The sequence below is a fragment of the Myotis daubentonii genome, chromosome 15, assembly GCF_963259705.1.
Source record: "Myotis daubentonii chromosome 15, mMyoDau2.1, whole genome shotgun sequence".
NCBI lineage: Eukaryota > Metazoa > Chordata > Mammalia > Chiroptera > Vespertilionidae > Myotis > Myotis daubentonii.
Window position 1 is genome coordinate 7,043,429 of NC_081854.1, and position 9,252 is coordinate 7,052,680.

Consider the following 9,252-nt stretch of genomic DNA (forward strand, 5'->3'; position numbering starts at 1 on the left):
ATTCTTCATAAATGAATACAATGAGCAAAGATGAGAATGCAAAGAAATTCATCCCACCATCATTGCAATGAAAGCGATTCAAAGGCACTTCAATGTGAAAGAGTGACATAAGTCAGAAGACAGCTATAGTGTAGAATAAAGGTAGGAGTAATCATTCTAAGGAAGCAATGGTCCAAGATTTTTTAAATTTATTTTTAATTTTTTTATTGTTGTTGTTAATCCTCACCCAAGGATATTTTTCTATTGAATTTTAGGGAGAGTAGAAGAGAGAGGGAAAGACAGAAACATCGATGTGAGAGAGACACACTGATTCGTTACCTCTTGCACCAGCCTTGATCAGGGCCCGGGCTGGAAGGAGCCTGCAAACAAGGTATATGCCCTTAACCAGAATCAAACACAGGACCCTTTGGTCTGCTGGCCAAAGCGTTATTCACTGAGTGGCTGGGGCTCCTTAAGACTTTTTACAGAGTAAATAAAATGTCCCATTAGATAATGTTCAGACTTTTGTGTTAGAAATTCATACAATGTATAGAAATCAAAGTATAATATGTGAAAAACAGGACATATTTAGTAGGTGGAGTTAGAAAGCCTTCCTTTAGATCCATACCCCAATATTAGGGTTGGGTTCAGGCCTAAAGACACGTCTGGGATTCAGCCTGACAAGTTCCCACAAGCTGCTCAGAGTCACGGGATAAGGTCTAGGCCACCCCTGAGTGGGGCTGAGGGCAAGAAAAGTGGCCACAGAGGAGGACCCAGGGCACAGTCCATCCTTGACTCCTGCTCCTGCCCCTCAAGGCTAGTTCCTGGTCACACCCTTCGTAGATGCCGCCAGGGAGCTGGGACATGCTGGCGCCAAGGCCCTGACCTGGCCTCAGGAATGAGGGTGGAGGTAGAGTGCGGGCATATGGGTTTAGCAGCCTCCGGGTGCCAGATAAGAGCAAATGCAGGTAAGATAACCCCAGAGCTGGGTTCGCTGAACTCCAGGACCCTGAGAGTTGGAGAGGGGCTGGTGGCTATAAGAGGGCCACTCTGCACAGGGCTGAACACAGTTGAATCCCAACGCAGACTGAAGACCAGACCAGACCAGACCCCTGCAGGTGAGAGGAAATCCCATGGGGGGTGGGGCAGGTGCATCTGGAGGGACAGCTGGCTCTTGCTCTTCAGGGCAGAGCAGTAGAGGCCCAATATCCGGTTGTGAGAAGGAGGGGTTGGAGGTTTGGAGTTTTGGATCTTTCACCTTAAAGGAACTTGGGACATAGAATTAAAATGGGGGAGAACAGACAGCCCGATCATTAGGTGCATCTGCGTGGAAGGCTGTCTCTGGCTTGAACTTGTGGGTCTAGACGGAGCAGGTGGGTGTAGACTGGGGCCTCCTGGGTCTGAGCGGGGAGGTGGGGGCTCCTGGGTTTGAGCTAAGAGGAAGGACCTGGAGACCAGGAGCCCTGGTCCCTGAACTCTCTGTCTTTCCAGCCCCAGCACAGACGGCCTTTCCTCTGTGGCAGCCACAGCGGCTCAGACAGGACACATGGCAGGTCCCCTGCTCCAGCCCCTGCTGCTCCTACTGCTGTCCTTCGCCCTGGGATCTGCTGGACAAGAAGGTGAGGACCAGCCTGGGGGTCCTGCTCCTGCCCTTGGGCCTCACAGTCCCCCACCTCCCCTCTCCAGGCCCCCTCTCTCCAAGGAGCCCCTGAGTCAGGACCCTCCCCTGCAGCAGCCTCCTCGCATGGAGACACGGTCCCTGGGCTGTGTCCCCTCTCTTCCTGCTCAGTCCAGACTCCTGGGCTCTGGGTGGCCTCCAGGCTTCTTCCCGCCCTCAGTGCCTCTCTCATCAGATGCTGGAGTGACCTCCAGACCAGCTGCTGCCCTGAAATTCTGAGCAGGCTCCCTCTGTCTCTCTCCATCTCCATCTACAGCTGTCTCTGCGCTAGGCTCGGTGTCTGCCTTTGCCCTTCTCCACGTCTCTCTGTCTGTCTCTCTCTCCATCGCTGTCTTCAGGCATCCATCTACTGTGGCCTCTGCCTTCCCCTGAGGCCCACTACCCACGCTTTTTTCAGGTCTCCATCCAGCCCAGGATACCGGGGAGAGGATCATTAATGGAGTTTCATGTCCACGAGGCTCCCATCCCTGGCAGGTGGCCCTATATGACAACGATGAGTTCCATTGTGCAGGCGTGCTGCTCAACCAGCAGTGGGTGCTCACCGTCGCCCATTGCCGCCTGAGGTATGGGACAGGGGAGAAAGCGCCACTCCATGACTCTCTCTAGGTCTCTCTCTTGGTCTCTCTCTGTCTCTCTCTCTCTCTCTCTCTCTCTCTCTCTCTCTCTCCTTCTATCCTCCTAACGCTGGGTCCATGTACCCTTCTCTCAATCACAGTGTCTCCCTCTGAACGTTACTTTGTTTTTTTTAAGTGAGTATATTGTGCAAATGGGTAGTGATCTTCTGGTTGATGGAAATGTCCAGCGGATCTGGGCCACACAGTACTTCGTCCACCCCCGGTACAACAACAGCAATTATAACCATGACATCATGCTGGTGAAGCTGAGCAGCCCGGCCACGCTCTCGCCCACTGTGAGCACCATCGACCTGCCGTCCAGCTGCAAGGACCCTGGGACAAGCTGTACTGTGTCTGGCTGGGGCGTCACCACCGGGCATGCAGGTGAGGCTGCCCCTGCGACCCCAGTCACCAAGGTCCCAGCTCCCTTCTTCCTCAAGCCGCAGACATAGGGTACACACCCAAGGTTCCAGACACTCCAACCCTCAAACACCTCCTTTCTCACACCCAGGAAACCAGACCACCAGACAGCACCATCAGATCAGGAAGCCTGACCTTTAGACATACCTCCCCCCAGGCCTCCATCCATAGACCCAGGAGTTTAGAACCCCAGTCACCACCTCACGCAGAGCCAAGTATGCAGGCTCCCAGCCGCTTCTACCCTCAGACCCAGGAGTCTTGGCCTTCAGGCGCCTTCTCCCTCAGAGGAAAGGAGACCTGGTCCCCAGCTCCATTCTGCCCAGGAGGTGTCCCTCAAAGCCAGCACCTCGTCCCTCCCTTGGTAGCTGCCATCAGGGATGGTGGGGCTGGAACGTGCGGGGTCCAACCCCCTTACCTGGCCTCAGGAATGAGGGTGGAGGTAGAGTGTGGGCATTTGGCTTTAGCTGCCTCCGGGGTTCCAGATCAGAGCAAACGCAGGGAAGGTAACCCCAGATCTGGGTTCAGCTGGACTCCTGGACCCTGAGAGTTGGAGCAGGGCGGGTGTGCTATAAGGGGCCACTTTGCACAGTACGTTCAAACCCAGGTGTTCAGACACAGGTCCCTTCCTTCCAAAGACCCAGAAGTCCAAGAAATAGGACCCTTTTCATAGCCATCGTATTGGGTCACCCAACTCCTCCTCCTTCCATGTCCAGGGTCCGCATTCTTTTACATCAGCACCACAGGTCCACAGGACCCAGCCTCTGACTGTCCAACGCCCCCCCCCCCCCTCCCAACTTCTCCAGCAGCAACAAATCCATCAGAGCTCATGTGCTCGAATGTCAACATCATCTCCTACCAGGAATGCCAGCAGTCTTACCGGAACCTGTTGAAAAAATACATGCTCTGTGCAGTTCCCCCCGACGGGCTCTCAAACAGCTGCAGAGTGAGTCCCCTCCTCCCCTGCCCTGGGTTCAGCTTCTTCTCAGCCCAGGCCTGTCTCCCCCTCCGTCCAGTGTCCGGGGGCCTGACCCTGGTGCTGAGCCTTCCCTCACACCTTACCAGCCACACTTTCCTGGCTCTCTCTACTCAGTTCTCTGCCTGGTCAGGGTGGGAGCCCCCGGGGGCCTCCGTGGCCTTGGGGATGGGCACAAAGCTGAAGGATAGAAACTGGGGGGTGGGAATGGGGCTGGGACTATGGGGAGGGCACTGAGGCACTGGCTATGAACACAAGCTTTAAGGGCATACCAACAGCTCAGTGACCAGGAAATATCATATTCCCATGAAATATTTAAAAAATAATCCATGATGAGCAAAGAATCAGAATTTTCAACAAAAAAAGCAACCATAAATGGCTGCATTTCCCCTTTGCTTCGGGCTTCTATGTGATTCAGAACAGCACTGTAATGACCCCATCTTTATCTAAAACTGGAATACCACCCTAGCCGGCTTTGCTCAGTTGGTCCATTAGAGGCCTACGGACTGAAGGGTCCCAGGTTCAATTCCAGTCAAGGGCACATGCCCAGGTAGCAGGCTCAACCCCATTGGGGCCATGCAGGAGGCAGCCAATCAATGATTCTCTCTCATCAATGATGTTTCCATCTCTCTCTCCCTCTCCCTTCCTTTCTGAAATAAAGAATTTTTTTTAAAAAAAACCACACACTCACACACAAAACTGGAAAGCAGGTTCCTCATGGATTTTTTTAATATTAAATTTGACTTTTAATATGCCATAAAATGTTTGTTGCAGTCACTGAGATGTGCCTGAGGCTCATGCCCTGCTTCCATGTCTGTGTATCTGGTTCTAATTCTGAAGAAAGAAGGAGCCCCTCCTCTTTGTTCTCCCTTCCTCATCTCCGTAGCCTCCTCTCTGACTCTCAGAACCATCTCCCCTCACCTCTCCTCACACCTCATTTCTTTTTATTTCTAATATTCTTATTGATTGCAGAGAGGAAGGGGGAGGGAGAGAGAGAAACAACAATGATGACAGAGAATCATTGATTGACTGGCTCCTGCACACCATCCACTGGGGATCAAGCCTGCAATGCAGGCATGTGCCCTCGGCCAGAATCAAACCTGGGACCCTTCAGTCTGCAGGCCGATGCTCTATTCAGTGAGCCAAACCGACTAGGTCCTCACACTTCATTTCATTTTCTGATTCCCTCTAAGTTCTGTGTTGTGATCTCTCTCTCTCTCCCTCGCTCCCTCCCTCCCTCTCTCTCCCTCCCTCCTTCCCTCTCTCTCCCACCCTCTCTGCCTCTCTCTCTGGCCTCTGTCAATTTTTTTTATATTCTCCATCTCTGCCTCATTCCCTACCCCCAACATTCTGCTTCTCTGTCTCCTTCATCCTTCCCTTTCCTCTTCTCTCCATCCTTCTCTCCCTCTCTTTCATCCTTTGCTCCTTGTACCCCCACTATCTTTGCTCAAATCTGCACTCTTAGCTTTCTGGGTGGTGAAATGGTGTGTCTTAGGAAGAGAGGTGATGGGACAAGGTTGAATGTCCTAAAAATGGGGGGTTCCCCCTGGTCCCCCACAGAGGACCTGATTCATATTTCTGCAAACTGTGCAGGGACAGAGTCGCAAACTAGGGAGAGTCCCGCACTTGGTTTAACACACTCGCTTTTCTTAAACTTCCTATATTTGAACCTGGTGGTCCGAACTTTATTTTGCACTAGAGCCTGTAAATTAGGGCACTGGTCCCGCCCCTGGTTCAAGGACTACCCTGTCCCCCATTCCTCGGTGAAGCAATGTATGGGTTTTCCTGGAGGTAATACTTCCTCTCCCAGGGGCTTGACAAAAAAATGGGTCTCTGACATCTGGAAGCCCCGCCCCCTCGCTGTGATTGACTAGGGCTCAAGCCAATGTCTTCCAAAAACCTGGTTGGTCCTCTCCTTGATAGCATTCATTCCTGCTCTGCCATTGGTCTGCAGGGACAATGGGTCTCTTCCCAGTGGCCAGGTGGTAGGCTGTGTTCTGGCAGCATAAAGGCCTGATAAGCCTGGTGTCTGTGGGACCTCATTGCTGGTTATTTTGAAATAAAAGCTAATCTGCTCTCTCCCCTCCAGGGTGACTCCGGGAATCCGCTGGTTTGCGAAGGTTCCCTGCAAGGCCTGGTGTCCTCCGGCTATTTCCCTTGTATCCTGCCCTTTGCGCCAGTGACATACACCCGCCTATGCATGTACCGCAAATGGGTGTATAAAACCATGAAAGCCAATTCCTAATCTCTCCATGCTTTCATCCTCCATCCCTATGCCCTGAACAGGGCCTTCCCAGAAATAAAGACATCCCTGACTTGCAGCCGTATTTGACTTTATTATTTTCAAAGTCACATGAAACCGTCAACAACATTCTAATAAAAATTTGCAAAAACCTATGAGCTAAACATAAAACACAAAAACGTTGGTGCTGGTGAAGATGCAGGGAGACCCCGGCCATGTTCTCCAGCAGAAGTGGAGAACAATTTTTATGACACAAGGTTAGGCAAGGTGAGTCCGGAATCTCATTCATCGCTTTTGACCTAGGAATGCTGGTCAATCCGAAACGTGGGCAAGGTTTGAATTCATCACAACATTGTGGAGACCCAGCATGGCCATGGCATACTCAGCCCCAGGGCGCCTTATGTGCCATGCCAGCTCAGCCTGGGTCAGTGACCCTGAGTGAGAGCAGTGAAGGCTTAGAAAAGACAGACAAGAGAATGAAAGCTGGGTCTCAGTGGGACGCTGCCCTCTCGGGTGGAGAGAGGCAGCATCAACGCCCACAAGCCGTGTCTTTATTTTATAGCAGATGCCAGGAGGCAATGTAAGGGCGTGGTCAAGATGTTTAAAACATTCTTGTGGGTTTCAATCCCACTCCACTACATGCACCTGAACTCTATCAAGCCCACATCACTCAGGCACATGGGGCCACGTGTTCGGACCATAGGTTCAAACTCACAACTACAGCTGTTGGCTGAAATTGTGCTGGAAGGGCCCTGCCCTCCAAGCTGGGACTTACACGTGGCCATGAGAGGACTGTGCCCTCTCCTCAGTCCAAGGCCTGAACCTGTGCAGACACTGTAGCTGCGCCCCACACAACATTATCTGTCATAGCAAAACAGTGGAAATGCGGAACCTGTCCCAAATTATTCCATGGTTTATAAGTGGTGGGGAAACTTTTGAGCTCGTCATGTCAGCATTTTGAAAAACCCTAACTTAACTCTGGTGCCGTGTCACATATAGAAATTTTTTTATATTTGCAACCATAGTAAAACAAAAATGTATATTTTCGATATGCATTTTATATATTTAAATGCCATTTAACAAAGAAAAATCAACCAAAAAAATGAGTTCGCGTGTCACCTCTGACACGCGTGTCATAGGTTCGCCATCACGGGCTTATGTCAACAACAAACGGATGTAGGCCAGGAGACTAATAACGCCGTTCAGGATAATAATTATGCAGAACTGTGAGTGTCACGTCAGAATGCGTATGCTGTCTGTTGTTAAATGCAAAAAAAGAAACAAAAATTGTACATGTCTACGATCGTCACCGTGTAAAAAGAAATAGTCACAGCGCCCACAAGCCGTGTCTTTATTTTATAGCAGATGCCAGGAGGCATTGTAAGGGCATGGTCAAGATGTTTACAACATTCTTGTGGGTTTCAATCCCACTCCACTACATGCATCTGAACCAAACTGCCTGTGGACGGAGTCCTGGGTGCCTTCTTCCTTCCATGTCCCTTTCTGTGCCCATGTACCTCTCACACCTGAACAATACGATGGGGACCTCTGAGGAGCCGAGGTTGGGGCGAGTAGACCTTCACAGAGTGAGGTAGGGAAGGAAAATGAAACCGATTCTCGAATCTCACCCTGCCTCCTGCTCCCACTGACACAGTGGAGTGTTCCTCTACATTGTCCAGCCCTCAGGTTTTCCCACTCATTAAGAGAGAGAGAGAGAGAGAGAGAGAGAGAGAGAGAGAGAGAGAGAGAAGAAGAAGAAGAAGAAGAAGAAGAAGAAGAAGAAGAAGGAGGAGGAGGAGGAGGAGGAGGAGGAGGAGGAGGAGGAACAGAGAACAGAAATTCGTACTTCACACATGTGCAAAGGGATGTGAGAGCAGTTCTGAGCACGTCACAGAAACGAGGAGAGAGGGAGCAGGTTTTCAGAAAGGATGGTGCTGGCATATAGACAGACACCAGAGTCCATCGATGCCCTGCTACAAGTGAGCACTAGAGTTTGGACGAAGAGAGAACAGTGGGAGTGGAAACGGGGGTAGGTGGGCTCCTATTCTCAACATGTGCCTGGAGGGGGCCTCCGGAGGAGGGGAGGGAGGCAGGAGGAGTCCGATGTGTCTCAGAGCCTGACAAGATCAGCAGGTTCCTGGTACCCTGGGCTCCCTGGGCAATCACCACGACCCTGCTGACTGAGGGTCTTCTCCAACCAGTTGTGATAGGCAGTTAGGCAGACATGAGCAGAGCAAGGACAATAGGCCGGGCACAGAAGGTCACCAGGGCTGACAGCCCAGGTGCCTAGCAAGAGGCAAAATTGGGAAAACGAGGACCTCACCCTCAGGATAACCCACCCCCTGACCCCCGGCATATGGCTGGTCATGCAGCATTCTTCCCTACAGATATCATCTAGTCCTCAGCTGTATTTCAGTTCCAGGCCCAGAAAAACAGCAAAACTCAAACAAGTGATGCCATGGCTACCTCAGGACCCCCTGCCCAGGCACTGACCAATCAGTGGAGACCACGACCCTGAAAGAACGAACCTGGAAAGCTGATGAATATTTTATTGAGACCCTCTCCTGAGACCTCCCAGAAGATTCCCACCTGCAAGAGGGAGATAAGTCCCCTCCCTTCTGGGGAGCACGCCCCAGACATTCCCTCTCCCATCTTCTTCCCCTACAGGCGTGACTCTCCTAAATTCTAAGGGTTCCCATGAGAATTGCAACCAGGGGAGCAATGGGCAGTGGCAGCCTAACCCCCTGAGCCTGTCGCCAAGCCCCCCTTTTCACTGACTTCCCAGTGAGCCAGAGCGGCCCAGCTTGGTCTCTCCTGCCGCTTCCATGTTGTGCCCTTCCTTATGTCGCTGTCCTGGCTTCACTTTTGCTGCAGCCAACAAATCCTTTGCTTGCTGTGCTGCACGTTGTCTCTTGATTAAATACTTTCCTTCAAGAAGCTAAGAACAGAGGTCTCCGCATCTCCCATGTCACAGAAAAAGTGAAAGCAAACGCTATCTCATTAGGATATCATTGGCATTTTTTTTAAAAACATATTTTATTGATTTTTCACAGAGAGGAAGGGAGAGGGCTAGAGAGAAACATCGATGAGAGAGAAACATGGATGAGCTGCCTCCTTCACACCTCCTACTGGGGATGTTCCCGCTACCAAGGTACATGCCCTTGACCGGATTTGAACCTGGGACCCTTGAGTCCGCAGGCCAACGCTCTATCCATTGAGCCAAACCTGTTAGGGCTTGTTGGCATTTTTAATGTCACTTTGGCAAATGATAAAGTCCAATAAGGCTGCAAGTCATGGAAGTCTTTATTTCTATGAATTTCCTGTTCAGGGCATAGGGTTGGAGAGA

The 9,252-nt window shown here is 51.3% G+C and overlaps 1 protein-coding gene across 2 annotated transcripts; it reads left to right on the top strand.

The window, feature by feature from the left end:
- Nucleotides 1-1,457: 1,457 nt before the first annotated feature.
- LOC132216315 (kallikrein-7-like) lies at nucleotides 1,458-5,980 on the top strand. 2 transcript variants are annotated; one of them, XM_059665484.1, is made up of 5 exons: nucleotides 1,458-1,598; nucleotides 2,055-2,220; nucleotides 2,408-2,655; nucleotides 3,495-3,634; nucleotides 5,754-5,980. In XM_059665484.1, the coding sequence occupies exons 1-5, from the start codon at nucleotides 1,526-1,528 to the stop codon at nucleotides 5,907-5,909; spliced, it is 783 nt and encodes a 260-aa protein (XP_059521467.1). In that variant the 5' UTR covers nucleotides 1,458-1,525; the 3' UTR covers nucleotides 5,910-5,980. The 2 variants fall into 2 exon arrangements, with proteins under 2 accessions (XP_059521467.1, XP_059521468.1); XM_059665485.1 differs by having other exon boundaries at nucleotides 3,498-3,634.
- Nucleotides 5,981-9,252: the final 3,272 nt, after the last annotated feature.